The 17860-nt window shown below is 39.6% G+C and overlaps 1 protein-coding gene across 4 annotated transcripts; it reads right to left on the bottom strand.

Moving 5' to 3' along the window:
• Window positions 1-895: 895 nt before the first annotated feature.
• On the bottom strand, window positions 896-17731 carry camkk2 (calcium/calmodulin-dependent protein kinase kinase 2). 4 transcript variants are annotated; one of them, XM_058056137.2, is made up of 18 exons: window positions 17630-17730; window positions 17444-17554; window positions 15017-15319; window positions 14606-14923; window positions 13211-13258; window positions 9753-9806; window positions 8868-8919; window positions 8657-8790; window positions 8535-8571; window positions 8407-8428; window positions 8216-8304; window positions 6976-7175; window positions 6797-6850; window positions 6643-6716; window positions 6493-6580; window positions 6295-6426; window positions 4921-5006; window positions 896-4822 (listed from the first exon to the last, which is right to left on the bottom strand). In XM_058056137.2, exons 3-18 carry the CDS (start codon window positions 15254-15256, stop codon window positions 4750-4752), a joined length of 1701 nt encoding a protein of 566 aa, XP_057912120.2. In that variant the 5' UTR covers window positions 15257-15319; window positions 17444-17554; window positions 17630-17730; the 3' UTR covers window positions 896-4749. The 4 variants fall into 4 exon arrangements, with proteins under 4 accessions (XP_057912120.2, XP_057912119.2, XP_057912121.2 ...); XM_058056136.2 differs by having other exon boundaries at window positions 17444-17731; XM_058056138.2 differs by lacking the exon at window positions 17444-17554 and having other exon boundaries at window positions 17630-17724.
• Window positions 17732-17860: the final 129 nt, after the last annotated feature.

The following is a 17860-nucleotide window of genomic DNA, read 5'->3' as shown; positions in this document are numbered from 1 at the left end:
TTCTCCTTCAGCAGCAAAACAGCCCCAGACCATCACACTACCACCGCCATATTTTACTGTTCAAAAAAGTTCCACTTTTTTCAACTCAGACCACAGAGTATCTTCTCAAAGGTCTTGGGGATCATGGTGGATGCTGTTGTAGGGTCTTTTGTGACCTGATGGATGAGTCATCGATGCGCTCTTGGGGTTATTTTGGATGGCCGGCCATTAATGGGAATTCATCACTGTTTCATGTTTTTGCCACTTGATGATAATGGCTCTCACTGTAGTTTGCTGGAGTCCCAAACCTCGAGAAAATGGCTTTATAAACTTTTCCACATTGATACATCACAATTAAGTTATGTTTTAATAAGGAGGGGCAATCTATTTTTCACACAGGGCCATGTAATTTGGATTTTTTTTCCTCCCTTAATAATAACTAAGTACTGCATTTCGTTGTCACTAATTTGTTTGATGATATGAAAAATTTCTGTGCGACAAAATAAGAAGACAAAACAAGTAACGACATAATCAGTAGCATGTCAACAAGATAGTTAAATTGCTCAGTGACAGGTACGTAAGCCCATGGATGTGATATCCACTCCCCAGTGGGACAAAAACCAGCTCCAAACTAACCGCATTGCTTGTTTGTTTTAAAAACAAAATGTCACTGTGGTAAAAAGTCACATTTGGAATCCGAAGCCCAGAAGCTAGGCGGATAATTCTGTATTGCTAGCTAGTTAGCCGCAACCATCGACAGCTAATCAAAGCATGTAAAGAAGTGGAGCACGAGGTTTGAAGGGAGTGATCAAACACGCTGGCACGGATTGGAGTGCTGATCATGTTTTTGGGTTTTTTTTGTTTTTATGGAAATCGTCCGATCCTAATGAGAAGAAATGTTCACATGAAAAATGTCTCCAATATAGTCATGTTTTTATTCAACCCTTGAAGAAGATAGTAAGTATGTATATTTGTGTCGCATGCTGTGACAATACAGTGTGTGTTTGTGTGTGTTTGGCATGCATCGTGACGTAGGATTATACAGTATATAAATATCATACATACAGTACAGCAGGTCAACATGAATATCTGATTGGTAAATGTATGGAAATGAAAATACTGATCCAGCAATTGAAACATTCAATTGTTTTACCTTCAACTCAGTCCACAGCCAGCTTGTGCAGCCTATTTGGAATATCACATCAATATCATCTGGTTTTATTTATTATTATTATTTTTTTTTTTTTTTGCATATTCTCACTCTTTTTGTGCTCTCTCAAGGGGCAACAGGTCAGGGGGGAAAAATAAAAAATTAGTAAATTCACTACTTTATAACTGTAATATTTAAAGTTTGGAAAATTAAAATTAGGACAATATTCACATAAAATTGGTATTGTCAAAGGACTATATCCTTATTCTGGTAAAATAAAGTGTGTGTTTTTTAATGGGACCTATTATGATTATTTTTTGTCCCTTTGTATTGAGTTGTGGACTCCTATAGAGCAGCTACACATGATAACCACTAGATCTTCTGGGATCTGCACCTATTTCCGCGAAAACAGTCTGTTTTAATTTATTCCACCAATTAATTTATTCCACGATGACTTTATTCCACGCGCCCAAGTGCTCAGGAGGACGTCTGGTCTTGTGCTGCTAGGTGTGAAGCCAACTTTTATAGTTGATAAACGGTATAGGAGTTTATCTTTTTAAGCATACAGTTGTATGTGTTGGATCCCGAATCCGATCCGGAAGTAGAGACTGGACAGTCCCAAGTTACTTCAAGACGTCTCTCCATGGTAAGTAGCTTTAGCATTTTAGCGTTTTTCTCTTTTTTTCTACAGCATTGGTAACGTCTAATGTGGTAATGTGGGTTTTATGTCAAAATATTTTGAGAACTCCTTGACTTTATTGTCCCATTGTGACTTTGGAAAATGAAGGACTCCATTAAAGTATTAAGTATAAGTTTTCACATGACTTTACCACTTTATTCTCATGAGATTAAAACTTTTTTTACTTGATAATATTATGACTTTATTCTCATAATACAACTTTATTCTTGTAAAAAGTGACCTTTTTTCCTCTTTACGTCTACTATTAGTATTCAATATTACAACTTCTTATTCCTTAAGATCCCAACTATATTCTGGTAAGATTTGTTTTCTTTAAAAACATTTATATAATAAAAATATTTTTAAAATTATAATAAATAAATAATACCAACCAATATATAATTATAATTTTAATAAATATTTATATATTATATATAATTAATATTATAATATTTATTATAATGTAAAATTTTAGATTTTATATATATTTTTCTCATGAATTTTTTGTTCTTCTACGACAACTCCCCCCCCAGGTTAAAAAATATATATATCCAAATTATTATTTTTAGATCTACCCCTTGTAATATTCCTTGTAGGTGCATTAAAATAATGATTAAAAGAAGAAAAAAAGAGGAATGCATAGTTCTCATCTTAAACAAGAACAAGAGGGTGGAGAAATGTGCAAGAAACTTAAAAAAATCCCTTTTTGTATACATTCAACATCAAGCAGTGCTGACGTACAGTAGCGGCTGTGTGGAAGCATTGATTATATGATCAATATTCTAGCATGTTGATTAGACACCTCCGGTGATGAACTGCTGTGATGAACGTGTAAAGAAGAAGTTGGTTGGAAAAGTCCGCCTCCACATGGCACATCTTTTCTCTACATTTTTTTTTTAGATATGTCATGCATAGATTTGTACAAAAAAATCCCTCATCAAAATGTATTTAAAGGTTCTTTACATATAAAATTCAGCTTTTTTTGGTGTCTTTGCAAACAAGATCAGTGCCTTCTGAACATAAACGACACAAAACGTATTTTCACTTGGAGGTTGGAGAAGAGAAGTTGGGAGGAATACAAAGACCAGCTATCGATTATACCTTCATGGGGTGATGTTAATTATTGACATGATTGATCAGCTTTGCTAAAATATGTTATATACAGTATTAGCTGGAATTATGTTCTACATTGCGGCAGGAATCATTTCAGGAAGTGACACTTCTCAGCTACACAAACAAAGCGGTGTACAACACAGAGCATGTTTACAGTCATCGTAGCCGACATCGATGTGTTACTAGTTTTCGAGGAGGAAGAACCCCCTCGCAGACCCACCACCTATGGGGGCAAGCATAAGGGTCCGGTGCATTGTGTGTTGGGTGGCGGTCAAGGGCGGGTGCATGGGCGACCTGGTCTTCGGCGGCCAAATCTGGTTCATGCCTCCCGGACGCCTCCCTGGTGAGTTGTTCCGGGCATGCCCAGCCGGGAAAAGGCCCAGGGGCAGACCTAGAACACGCTGGAGGGACTATGTCTCACAGCTGGCCTGGGAATGCCTTGGTGTCCTCCCGGTGGAGCTGGAGGAGGTGGCCGGGGACCGGGAAGTCTGGGCTTCCCTACTAAGACTGCTGCCCCCGCGACCCGGACCCGGATAAGCGGAGGAAAATGGATGGATGGAGGAGGAAGAAACATTTGGCAGAAGATGGACTTAAGCCTTAAGACATGGAGATAAAGATTGGTATCGGAATGTTAATACGACGAATAGTATTCTTTTTCAAAATCAAAGTATCCTCGGGACAAGATAATGAACCTCCAGTTCCTCCTGATCAGTCGTCATCAGTAAATAAATGGAGGTGGAAAAGCACTATGCAAGTGAATTTTTACCATTTACCATTTTAAACCTTCCACTTTTGTGAAACAAACAAACTTACAGTATCACTTAAATACATTGAACATCCAGCAGCAACACAACATTTTCATATGACTACTATTTCTATCAAAAATATACCGAACCAAGTCAACTAGCTATACCTCGAGAAGCTATTGTTTACTCTGCTTTAGCAGATGTCACTTCAGGAAAGGAGGCTGAACAGCAAGCAAACTCATTATGTGTGGCACTAAAAATGTCATTTTTGACAATTTACCGTTTTCTTTCAAAAATGTAACAATGTAAACGGTAATTACAAATAAATAAGCAATATTGGAATAGGCTCCAGCATGCCTGCCACCATCATGAGGATAAACGGTATAGAAAATGGATGCATATATAAGCAAAGTTGATCAATCATGTCAGGGACTCTTTAAAGATTCACCAGAAGCACCTTGCAAAAGATTAAGAATGTTCACCTAGCATGTTGGAGTGATGGAGTGCGATTGTTCACAAAGCACTACACCTTCATTAAAGCTTTCTATTCTTCGTAAAAAGGTTCAAATAGCTTATAAAGTCACCAGAACACGTGCACTCAGTAAACAGTCCATCCCTTTTTGTTTTTTTTTTAGCTTCCTTTTAAATCAAATATATTACAAGATGGGACACAAGCGGGGAAACGGTTGAGTTTTTTTTGTAGTACTTAAAAGTGATGAAGACTGAGAAGGTCCTCCCTGACTTCATAAAGTGTGTGCTGTTGTCGTACCTGAAAGTGTTGTCAAAAAGGAGACCAGACTACGGCGGAACACGGAGTGGACGCCTGAGACTGAGCATGCTAACACCAGAGAAGCATGCAAAGATAGGACGAGGAGGAGGAGGAGCCTCTCCTCCTGGAATGTTCCCACAGTCTCGTAGAAGGAGACGATGTCCTTAAATGTTCTTGTCCCCCTACACGGCCATGCCATTTCCACATATAGGCAGCGTACAGTACAGTACAGTACAGTAGTTGTGAGTTGGACAGTAGAAAAGTAAAGGGGTGTCGGCGTGGCGGGAATAAAGGATAAATCCAACCTGGCGCATCAGGAAAGAGCTTCGTCTTCTCCCACATAAGGAAGATCCACGCTCCTCGTGCCGTCGCCAGGCTGCTGTTTCCTATAACAAAAACAGCAATGATGCAAAGAGACCAGTGCTAGAAGTATTTTTTGGTTTTAATTGAAGGTACTTTTCTGTTTACGGCGTAAAGTCCTTACGTCTGTAAGCTGCCACAACCTTCTTTACGACCCCAGTCGAAGGGGTTCCCGAAGGAGCGCTTTCTCAACATGGTTCTCACCAGGATCTGAAAAAAGTTTTAAAAAAATACATTTAATAACGCTACTTTTTTTTTACATTTCCCCCCTCTAGATTTCTTAATTTCTATCATTTTTATTGATATGAATTAATATATTCATGTTTGTATTTTGCATTTATTTAATAATTCCTTCAAATGTATTGATTTATTCATTCATTTATTTTCTACCGCTTATCTTCATGAGGGTCGTGGGCGTGCTGGAGCCTATCCCAGCTGTCTTCAGGCGAGAGGTGGGGTACACCCTGGACTGGTGGCCAGCCAATCACAGGGCACATATAGACAAACAACCATTCACACTCACATTCATACCTATGGACAATTTGGAGGTATTGATTTATCTTAATACTTATTTAATATGTCACTTCACAAATAAAAAAAAAATTACAAATGTGAAATGTTACAGTTTATTTTTTATTTTAATTATATTTATATTTACATTAATACATTATTTTTTTTAATTAATATTTAAAAAACTTGTTTTTTTAAAGGAAAATGTTTTCCTTCATTTATTTCTATATTTAATTTATTTACTCTTCTTTATGGCAGATATTTTATATTTATTTTTATTTTGTATTATTTTCATGATTATTTTAATGCATTATTTTTTATATGTTGTTGATTTTATCATGTCTTATTTACTTTAAAGAAGATAATAATAATTATTATAATAGTAATATAATTAATAACAATAAATTAACTTTATGTATTTTACATTTCTTTTTATTTCATGTTTTATGGCAGATGTTCTATTGTATGTAATGCAACTCTAAAAAAACAAATAATATTATGCTTTTTATTAATTTAAATGCAGAGTATATCATATTTATGTATTTATTTATATTTTGTATTATTTTCATAATTATTTTAATGGATTATTTAATTGTTTAATTTGTTATTGGTTTTACCTTTTTTTACTTTAAAGAAGATAATAACAATAATAATAATAAATGTACTTTATATATTTTACATTTCTTTTTATTTCGTGTTTTATGGCAGATGTTCCAATATATGTACTGCACCTCTAAAAAACAAATAATATTATGCTTTTTATTAATCTAATTTAATATTAAATTAATGTATTTAATTTAATACATTCAATACGCTCTCAAAACTCCATAATAATTAGAGCACCGAATACATCAAATGAAGTAAATTGCATGAACGTAATAGAATACTAAAATGAAGAGAAGTGTGTTAATAATGACAACAAACTCCTACTTGGACGGTCCATCACTCACTGGGATAAAAAGTAAAAAGTGAAGTGACAGGCGTTTACCACTGTGGCCAGGCTGGGGATGTGTTTGACGGAATTCTCCACTTCCTCCTCCGTCACCTCAATAAGCATGCAGCAGGCGTCGTCTTCCGGAGGGAGGGGCTCGGCGCCGTGCCGGGTCACCCACGGGTGCACCTGGAAGACCAATCAAATGAATAAAAAAAGCGGAGTGGATGAAAGAAGAGGAATGTTGCAGCTTACCTTCATCTGTGGAATGGATATTCTGCTCTCTGGATTCTTGTCCAACATTTTCAGCAACAAATCTTTGAGGTCTTCTGATATGTCGGCACTGTTAAGACAGTAAGAGTCACGCTTGGGAGTAAAAAAAAAAAAAAAAAGGTAGAAACTAACTGTTCTGGTAGCTCCACTGGCAGCGTTTTGATTTTCTGATGCAGGCTGAGGATGCGCTCATCCATAAATGGACACTAAACATAAAGACAAATAAAGGTGTTGCTTTGAGGTGATTCGTAGAATAAAGTGAAAGTTTATTGAAAAAATGACTCACCACTCCAAAGACAAAGCAATACAGCGTCACACCCATGGCCCAAACATCCAAAGCCTGCACGATTCATTGAAAAAAAAAACACTATATGAGTGTATTGACAAATGGAAACCAGGAAATGCCTTGTAGCACCGCCTTGCATCTCCAGAGGGCGCTGACAAGCCAGCTGACTTTGACTTCACCTTGCCGGAGAAGTTCTTCCTGGTCTCTGACAGCGTCTCGGGGGCGAGGAAGGCGGGCGTCCCCACGGTGCTCGTCAGGAGGGCGTCAGCCCCCTCAAACTGGTTGCTGACGCCGAAGTCGGCGATTTTGATGTGTCCGTCCTCACCCACCAGCAGGTTGGAGGGCTTCACGTCTCTGTGGATGATCCTCTGATAATGTACTGCGGAGATGACATACAGTACCAGCTGCATCAGCAGTGCAGACATGAAATAAATATAGAAGCATCAGATATGTCAGCTTTCATATAGAGGATGTCGATGTGGCTACAGTGATACATGAAGTAGAATTCTTTATATATAAATTAATGAAGTAGTAAGGGCATAGAGAACCTGCTTACAACATTATATATTTTCTTTTTTACCCTTATTAGAGCCCTTTAGACATAAAATAACACCCTGTGGTCAACTGGGTGTCATACTTAAAGAGCTTTACAAACTGGCAAGAATAGATGACAAGAGACGACATCCCCTGATCTGAACCCCCATCTGGGCAAGGATGGGGGCAAGAACATCAAAAGAGAAAACAAGACAAATAGAAGACATAATATAGACTCACAGAAGCTAGCATTGCTCATTTCTTTTTTGAGTTGTGGACTCCTATAGAGCACAGAAAGCATTGCAGTTCTTGCTAATCTGCACCTATTCAACTGTATTTCTTTGGATTTTATGCTTCCAGCGAAAACGTTCTGTTTTAATGTATTCAACAGTCCAGTCTGAAATTGACAAATGCCGTACGAGCCATTGCTAGCAGAGCTTGAATAGAATGGGGGAGTGCAGAGAGCTTATCTGGCGTACACACACGCCCATACAAGGACATCCTCCCCTCTGTGACATCACAGAGGGGCAGTTTTACCACGCCTTTTGAAACCCAGCCCTTTGAGCCATTCTAAACTTCTTTCAGGGCTCACTTCCAAATGCACAAACCTGATTATCTGAAAAACTGGCATGGTTTAACACCAGAATATAGAAGATATGTTGTATTTGTTGTCTAGCTTGGAGATTGTAGCTGCTGAATCAGCCACTAACTAACTAACTAAATACACACACATTGATGAATGTACTGTAAATGACGTTTTGGTGTTAAAATACGGCTGCTTGAGAGGTTGCTACACACCGGGATGCATCCAGGCATCATGTGTTAATGCTGTGTTTCTGTATGTAATGGCTCATGTAAAGATAACAGGATGCCCGTGGAACTCACAATACTCAATTCCCCTGAGAAGATCCTGGAAATAAAAGCGAGCCTGGTCCTCGCTGAAGGGTTTATCTGTCGGCACCTCCATCACCGCCCTGGATAGAGACACACACACACACACACGCACATGCTCAATTAGCAATCATAACTAATGAGATTGAAGCATTTCCAGTGTGGTGACAATAATAGAGGCTTACCCTTGTTTGACCAGCTCAAACACTGTGACACAAACACAAATGTCATTAGTAAACGACAATATTCATTATCGTGCGTGTGTGTGTGGCGGACATGTGTGCAAGAAAAAGGCTTTCTGGGCACAACGTACCCATGTACAGATGGTCCTCACTGGGGTCATCCAAAACCTGGCACACGATTCACACAAGAGACGGAAATGAAAACACGCACACACACACCATGAAGGCTTATTACAGGATTCTTGTTCTTCACCTCTACTAGCTTCACCACATTAGGATGGTCCAACTTTTTCAGTATGGCAATCTCCTGGTAGACCCGTTCCAGGGGGCCTTTAGGTTGCGGGGGGCCCTCGGGGTCCGCCTTGGCTCCGCGAGGAGGGGGTCGTCCTGGTGACGGTTTAGGAGGAGGAATTACAGCACAAAAATGGCGGCGAGCGTTTCAATGTTGATGGATGCTAACTTACGTGGGAAGCCCGCCTGCCTCATCAGCCGCTTCTTGGACAGAACCTTCATGGCCTGCAGGGATTTGGACGGCGAAACACATTATTAGGATTAGATAACCATTTCTAAATAATGATTATAATAAATACATTATTTAGTACAAACTATTGAAATTTTTGCAATAAATAATAATTATGAAATTATCATAAATAGTATTTCAATATAATTATTAGTGAATAATTATGTTTCCCAAGCCGCAGTGGGAAGTCATCATCACAGCAGGAACATCAGTAAAAGCTCAGACAGAGAAAACTAATATTGGCTGCTTGACTGTCGGAAAGATAATTTAAGTGCTAATGAATGTTACAGAGGTCAGGGAGTCGGTGTACTGTTACACCTGAACACCCAAAAAGAAGGTCCCAGCCTGGGACGATATTTAAAAAAGGCAGAACACATTCTGTTGTTGCAACACCCCTTCCAGCGTGCAAAACAGTATTTACGTGACGTATCCTAATCACAGTGGACTGGTGTTGTATTACTAAAAAGAGTTTTGTAACACATCCTTCCCATGACTTCCTATGGGGACATTTGATTTTAAATGATAATAAATGTATATTAAATTATAGCCAATGCTCTCAGTTCTTAATATAATGGTGATATAATGAGACAATGTGCCGTGCGGGCCCCGTAATCTGCACTTCGCAGTCTATCTGCATCACACGGTTTAATGAGAACTGCTGTGACGATCATTGCACGGCAACCTCGGAAGTTGTTGCAATGATGTCTTATTACTGAACTGGTGCACACACACACACACATACACACACACACACACATAGCGTTGCATGTACACTTATTGTGACAAGTGGGCTCGGTTATTAGAGATATTAAGAGGAACGACGACTCACATAGTACGTGTCGTCGTCTTCGTTGTAAGCCAGCTTGACAACCCCATAGGAGCCCTGGAGTTTTAAGGAAGGGGAAAAAAAACAGCAATCAGAGAATATCATACAAAAGATGATATACACAAACATGGAGGACGTGAGTGGGCTGATGGCACGCACTCGTGTTGCACCAGCTGTCTCAAAGCAACAATAGACAGCATTTGCGTCGTCTCTCCCTCTCCCTTTCAATTTTGATTTCAGGCTAATGAAGGAAATGGGATGGGGGATTAATTCCGTGGCACTCCCACACAGAGCAGAAACGAGGCTCACTTACATGCCTGAGGGAGAGAAATAGCTTCTAACTGAGAGGAGCACATCAGAGAGGCTACGATGTCGTTATACTTCCTGGGGGAAGGTACGCTCAATTGTAGGCTCTACTGTTACGTATCTGTGTGCAAAATAGGTTAAAGACGTGATGGTGCTGGGTTGATTGGATATTCATCGTATAAATGCAAGGCAGTACTTGGCTGCAACCTGCAGGGGTGCTCTTGATATGAAGACGTTATAGATTATTATTAATTGAAGAGCTCATTTGCGAACAGATAGCCGTCCCTCATCACTTTGCACTCCGAATGTCATTATTACTAAATTATGTTGTCGAAGAAAACAATTATGCATATTCAAGCAACAATACAAGCACTGGATGTTTGCTAAATACAAGGATGAAGAGTCTTGAACCAGTCATGATGTGCTATATATATCACTATATTGATGGTTACTATGGGTACCATTATGTCATTGTATGGTCATACAACCTCATACTTCGGTATGTGACAAAAACATACAAAATAATATTAATTAATAATAATAAATAATATATAATATATTATATATACAATATATAATATAAATAATATATATGTATATAATAATATATAATAATAATTAATAATAAAAATAAATAAATTATATCAGAAAGGCAGGAAGTGAACAAATATAACAGTTACTGATTGTAAAAGTACCAGATGGGGTAGGATTTAATAAGCTTTGCTTCTTCCTACTCCTTTTGGACATGTGGAACTGTGAACTGATTATGTCATGCACTCAATTGTAACCTGATTGTATTGATGTGCAGTACTCCACACTGGTCACTAGGTGTCAGTAATGTTACATTGAGTAGACCAATGGCCACCACAGGAGCATTGTACAGGACAGTACGTAAACAAAGATGTTAACATGTGTGAGTCTATTCATTCATTTTCTGTGTTGCTTAATCCTCATTAGAGTCAAGAGTGTCGGGCTAAAGGTAGGGTATATCCTGGACCGTTCGCCAGCCAATCGCAGGGCACTAGGCCACTGTGCGGCCCGTGTGAGCCTATATAATGTATTTTTTATATATATACTGAATATACACTACCGCTCAAAAGTTTGGGATCACTTGCAAATTTCTTCTTTTCTCTACTATCAACAACTGTCAGTCCTCTGCGTCAATCTCCTGGAATGGCTGCTAATCCAAGTTCATCTTTTTATAAGGCTAATAGATTATTAGAAACCCATCTAAAAATCTAAAACTAAATCTCTAACCATGCTGTTAACTACTCCCTTCAGAAAGCAGCACAAACTGGGTCTAACAAGGACAGAAAAACAACGCACAACTGTGCAAGAATGTCTTCTTGCAATATCTGAGAGTGTGTAGTTTAAGACAAAGACGCCTCACAGGTCGTCACCTGGCAGCTGCACTAAATAGTAGCCGTCAAACACCAGCGTCAGTATCAACAGTGAAGCGGCGACTTCAGGATGCTGGACTTCATGGCAGGACTGCCAAGACAAAAAAAACATATCTCAGACTGGCCAAAAACATTTTCCAAGTGATCCCAAACTTTTGAGCGGTAGTGTATAATATACTGTGAGACATTATGTGTTTATTATTATTGACTGGGTAATAGGGGTGTAAAGGCGACTATAGGGGTGTTATTTCATGTCTAGAGGGCTCTAATAATGCTTAAAAAATATATTTGGAAGGCTGTAAACATGTTTTCTATGCTCTAGCTACAAAAATAATACATTTATAAATAAGGAACCTTACCTCGAGGAAATTTATTTATCATGGTCAGGTCGACTAACCACGATAAACAAGGTTTCCTTTATTAGACGTTTTATCCAACTCTGGTCTGCTAAACATTACCTTCAACACACAAGATACGTATATATTTGTTATTATTATCTATTTTTTTATAGTTTTAACATGGACGAGTGGTTAGCATGTAGGACACACAATCAGGACATCGGGAAGACCTGGGTTCAAATCTCCGCATCTCTGTGTGGAGTTTGCATATTCTCCCTGTGTGTGGGGGGGTTTTCTCCGGGTACTCCGGTTTCCTCCCACATTCCAAAAACATGCTAGGTTGATTGGCGGCTCTAAATTGTCCATAGGTATGAATGTGAGTGTGAATGGTTGTTTGTCTATATGTGCCCTGTGATTGGCTGGCCACCAGTTCAGGATGTACCCCAGCTGGGATAGGCTCCAGCACCCCCTAGTAAGGATAAGCGGCATAGAAAATAGGTGGATAGTTAAAAACGTTTTTGGTCATGTCATTAAAAATTTTAAATTTTAAAATCAATTTGTCAAAAATAATATTTTTCCCCAGTAAAAAAAAAAAAACTTTTAAAAAGACCAGTCGTCTTACATTCAGGCGTCAGATTAAAACATGCAAAAACAGGTGGTGCCAATCATCTACACCTCTAACCAGTCGTTTTTCTTCCAGTCACTCCTGCACACACACAGGTGACGGAGACCTGAAGAGAATGGGTTTTAGCAAAACAACAGAGGAGGAGTTATAAGGTCAAATGTACCGCAGAGCAGCTATGAAATAGAATATCTTTATTACTATTGATCACTGACATTTACCAAAGGATTGCAATCTATTTGTGGTGGTGCATTGTCGGGGGGCGGGGCTAGATGACGTTTACATATTTAATTTGCGTACTGAAGGCTAAAAATGTTACACTTGTTTTTCTAAGGTCTTTGTATCAACATTTCAAGTCTTTCTCATTACCTCATATGTCTTTTTGCTGGTTTGCCATTTTTGCTGGGTCTTTTTTTAAATTATTTTCTTATATTTGTGTCAGTATGGTGATTCCTTGTCTACATCAAGGAAACGTAGTCTAACGCCTGTCCCTACATTCTATCTTTAATTAAGTCACACACAAAAAGAATCCACAGTGCCTGGCACAACCCTCGGAGAGCACCTATTTATACCGGCCTCTCATCCATCTTGCAACTCTCTGGTGGGCCGTCTGCTTTGCACACACACACACACACACACTCAGAAAGGGAGAGAGAATAGGAAATGAGGACATCTGAGGAGAGGATATCAGGCAGCGCATTACACATCCTGGTTGATGAGCGCTAGCGACACTTGACAGGCATGTGGTATGGAGCTGGAGGGGAAAAGTGACAAGGGGAGCAATCGGGACGGTACCTTTCCAATCTCGTCTTTCAGCTTGTACTGGTTGAGCTGAACGCAGTCCTTGATGAGCAGCCAACAGCAGAGACGGGTGGGGGGTGTGGGTGAGACAAGAAGACGCTTGTTATAAAATGTGCTTGGCAAGGACATCATATCAATCTCCAATTTACCTCCCCGGAGTTACAGCTCAGTAAACTCAAAAGAAAAAGTTGACAGAATCATTATCTGCTTATTATGCGGCGTGTCATACAGTAGGACGCATCTTTGAAGACTCTTTTGTCCTGCGGTATGAGCGGGTGCTGCAGTGAAGAATCTGAAGCCAGACTACAGCACAGAGGGATACAGTGACGAAGCAAGCTGCTATTTTTAAAATATAGCATCGGGGGAAAAGTGTGGCGCTGCCAGCTCACGCTGTACGACGCAGAACAAACTCTACATTATCTGCTCGTTGACTGCCAACGACTGGGTGAGGACGTCTCGGCTAAAAGCTAACCAAGGTCCGTCTGCTACCTTCTACGTCTATGGAGACCTTACCTTTCCTTACCTTTGCATCCACAAAGCTCAGCTTTCACTACTGGCATTGCTTGAAAAACAATATTTAGTGCTAATTAGTACGGGTGTGGGGGTGTCTAAATCGACACACAAAATAAAGTATTTCCTCAAATAGTGGCTCCAATAAATGCTGCACCCAAAATCAGGGCCAGACGTGCTGTACACTTAAATGCCGTAAAATATTTTTCCCCCCTGACAGGTGGTTCGACTGGGTGGCTTACCTAATTGCCGTTACTATGGCAACAAAAACACCACCTGCACAGCAGATGAAGCGTTGGTAAAGATGCCAGTGGGATTTAAAGACAAAACTGCTGCTGCATATGCCCAAGAATGTCTATTCTATTCTATTGCAAATATAATATATATATCAACTATTGTACACAGAAATTATATATATAATATGTATATTATATATGTATATTATTTATACAAATAAATAAAGATCTGCTTATATATTCTACTATATACATAATATTTCAATTATTACAATTAAGTATCATTTATTTCTGAGAAAAAAAGCTTAAAAATACATACAAAGTAATAATTAAAAATGTTACTTATAATATAAATAAATACATACATAAATAATAATTAGAAAAATCACTTGTGAAACCAAAATGAATGTTATTTGCAATGGGAGCAACAAAACTCCACTTGTAACAGATGCCTGGTCCTCTCTGCAGTTAGGTAAATAAATGCCACCCGCCACTCTAAGAGGAAGTATGATATAGTACGTAGTATACGTATAGTATTAGTACTCTATGAGTATGTAGTACTCTGTGATATAGTATGTAATCATAGCTGTTGAAATACACGGGCAGAGGAAGTGAAGCGCAGTGAAGGCGACTGTGCCCATACCTGGAGGTCCGTGATGGAGACACTGTGGGATTCCACGGTGGGCCGGCGGGGTAAACGTGGAGAAGAGTGGGGCGATGTGATAGGGGAGTAAGGTAAAGACGGGTAAATGTAGCGGCCGTTGAGTCCCGGTGACCCGCAGGGTGACGTGGTCGTGTGCGAGCGCTCCTGCAGCGACAGCTTCCTGTCCGACAGACTCAAGCGCGCTCTCTGCTCCTCGCCGGCGGGCAGCAGGGCCTCTGAGCGACGCCCCGTGTGGGAGAGCAGGTCACAAGACTGAGTGGGGAAGGGCGGCGTTTCGGAACTGTCCATTTCCTCCACCTGCGATGTGAGGAATTGCTTGTGTAAAGAATACTCGTTAAGTCCAACTTTAAAGGTAAGGTGATATGTATGCATGTCTGCTGGTTGTCTTACCTCCTCCTCATCCCCTTGCCCTCCAGACGCTCGGCTGCTGGGTTCGCACTCTGTGACAACGATGAGGGAGTCCATGGGGTCTGGTGAGGGCGTCTCAGAGTGGGCGCTCAGCGGCGGCGGGGGACAGCTGCACAGCAGATCGGGGAGCAGCTTCGAGGGCTGCGTCATTGGAACATGACCGCCGCGGGAGCTGGCGGCGGGCTCAGCGGAGGGCCAGGCGCTTACATGACAAGGGAACATGGTGCCTCTCTGCAGACACTAACAACTGCTCCATCAGATGGGAACCTCGGGATGGGTTGATGCCTAAAAGCAAATACAGCAGGAAATAGATTTCTCACCACATGATGTTTTAACACACGGGGTCGTATCTGGACTACATTTCCTTCAATTACTCAGTTGCCCCTCCAGAGTCAGCACAATGTTGTGATTAAATCTCCTGACCCCCAAAAAGACCAATGTTTGGAGCGGAATATAAGACGACTGCTCATTTTCAAGACATGGTTTTGGAAAATCTTATTTAATGACCATATCAAAAACAGATCATGTGGATGCGTAGAAAACTCGCGACCCTGAATATAAGACTACCCGTCGTTTTAGACTCTTTTGTCCCATATATAAGATGACCCTGACTATACAGCCACTATTTTTTTAATCTGATTTTAGAAAAATATTATTTTATGACAAAATCGAAGGTGAGTGGAGCAGCAAAACCATAAGCCGACCCGTCATTATCAGACCGTTTTAAACCCAAATGTAAGACGAGCACTTAATCGGTTTTGGAAAGACATTAAGTCTATATTATGTATAAATCTCTCAACCCCAAATATGAAATGGCATTACATAAAATGTCAAAATATAATAAATGACAAAATATAAAAAAAGTCATTTTCAGACTATTTTGAAACAAATATAAGACAAACCTTCAATTTTTAAGACCTGCTTTCTGGAAAAATATTCTTGCATGACAAAATGAAAGACAAATTGGGTGGATCCCAATTGCGACCCTGAATATAAAACGATCTTCAGTCTGTTTTGAACCAACTAAGACAATTCCTTCATTTTTAAGATCCAGTTTTGTCAAAATAGATGTTAAAGACAAATAGGTTGAGTAGTTTAAAGTTTTTGACCCCAAATATGACACCACCCATCATTCTCAGACTGTTTTCAGACGAATATAAGACAACACCTCTTTGTTAAGACACAGTTTTGTAAAAACATTATTTCATGACTAAATCAAAGACAGATCCAGTGGGTACGTACGAAACTCCAAACCCTGAAAATAATTTGACCAAGGTGTACCCCGCCTATTTCCAGAAGTCAGCTGGGATAGGCTCCAGTATAACCCCACTACCCCAATGAGGTGAAACACCAGCTGCTGTACTTAGCATCATCATGTAACAAGTCAGCTGACCTTCAATGTCAAGTGGAGGAAGGTTCATGTACAACCTTAAATGCAAGCATGCAATCCTAAAGACCTAAGATACTGGACATGTATAACACACGGATCAGCTGGATGAGGAGGATTCATTAAGAGATCAAAGAGGGGCGACCCTGAGAGTGAGCCACACAGCCGTGGACGAGATAAGCTGCTGTAAATGGACGGATGAACATCCTTGATCAACTTAAACACTGGCACACAACCACATCCACTACATGCCAACATATAGCAATATAATAGTATATCAACAGTATATTTTATTTGTAGGAAAAATAAACTAATCAAGATTATTAATTCATAATATTAACATTTGAGGTTGTGGACAAAAAAATCAAAATTTGCTATATTCTTCTTAAATTTTTCTACATAGAGGGCGGAAGCTCTCTGCAGTTGAGTACTGTACATTAAGACCTCACCACTAAATGAGGCAATATTGTTTGTTTTTTTACTTTCCCTACAACTGCACCATTGACTGATCAATTAGCTCTAGTTTTGTGCAACAATTCCATATGAAAGTCTTCAATTCTCCCACATATCATGTAATAATTTATATAATTTCATCACAACAAAACGCACATCAGCTGCTTAGTAATTAATTAACAGCCTGCAATCAAAATAAACATAAGTGTTTGCATGTAAACAATGGTGTAGTTGCAGCTGTTTACCATACGGTGATGCGTTCAATGTCCTCATCTTGCTCACGACCACTTCAGGTCCAATCATACACATTCCAGCTACGCTACGTTGACATGTTAGGCGCTTCAAGTGATTTGAGGAATGATAAAATGTATATTGTTAGCAAAAAATATGTTAACGATGTTAACCAGCAGGCTAACTTTAGCCCACTCAGCTAGCGCTAGCAGGTACAGATGTTATGACAAGGAGGCGAGGATGCTACGGTGAACGTTCGAGTAATGACGGTTAAGTAAACTGTGGTGGTGAATAAATAAAAAAAAACAAGCACACTTATAGAGCAAATACAAGCTTACCTTGGCGTGTTATTTAAGAATAGAGACGGGAATCCTCTTCGGCGGTGGGAGATGTGACAGCTAGCTTACCCAAGTGAAACAATGTAGCGCTGATGTGACGGAGCAAGTCTCCTGTCTCACGACAATGTTGGCAAAATAAGAGAACAATACCGTGTACTTTAAGACTTTCAAACCAGCGACACCCACCAAGACAGAGAGAGTTGGCTTCCGCACAAAATGTCGTTTATCTTATGACCTAAATATTATACTTGGCTCTTGGGAATCTCCACTTCATTTAATGGGCCACTGGCGCTCCTAGCGGCGTATCGGGGAGCTGCAGCTGAATCTCAGCTAAAACGCCCCAGTTTAAAATGATTTTACTTAGATTGAAGTGTATTGAGCAATCACACCTAGCAAAGATTGGCGAATAATTACCGC

The sequence above is a fragment of the Doryrhamphus excisus genome, linkage group LG19 (assembly GCF_037039965.1).
Source record: "Doryrhamphus excisus strain RoL-2023G ecotype Guam linkage group LG19, RoL_Dexc_Guam_v1.1, whole genome shotgun sequence".
NCBI classification, from domain to species: Eukaryota; Metazoa; Chordata; class Actinopteri; order Syngnathiformes; family Syngnathidae; genus Doryrhamphus; species Doryrhamphus excisus.
Note: the sequence above shows the minus strand (reverse complement) of the source record. Positions and strands in the feature narration are given on the sequence as shown.

What these genes read in the sequence shown, in the direction of transcription:
- camkk2 (XM_058056136.2), bottom strand. Translation starts at nt 15,256, where the DNA reads ATGTTCCCTTGTCATGTAAGCGCCTGGCCCTCCGCTGAGCCCGCCGCC. An exon ending in TTTGAGCTGGTCAAACAAGG is followed by an intron (nt 8,305 to 8,406) that starts GTAAGCCTCTAT and finishes GTCTCTATCCAG; the next exon opens with GGCGGTGATGGAGGTGCCGA. An exon ending in TATCCATTCCACAGATGAAG is followed by an intron (nt 6,427 to 6,492) that starts GTAAGCTGCAAC and finishes TTGGTCTTCCAG; the next exon opens with GTGCACCCGTGGGTGACCCG.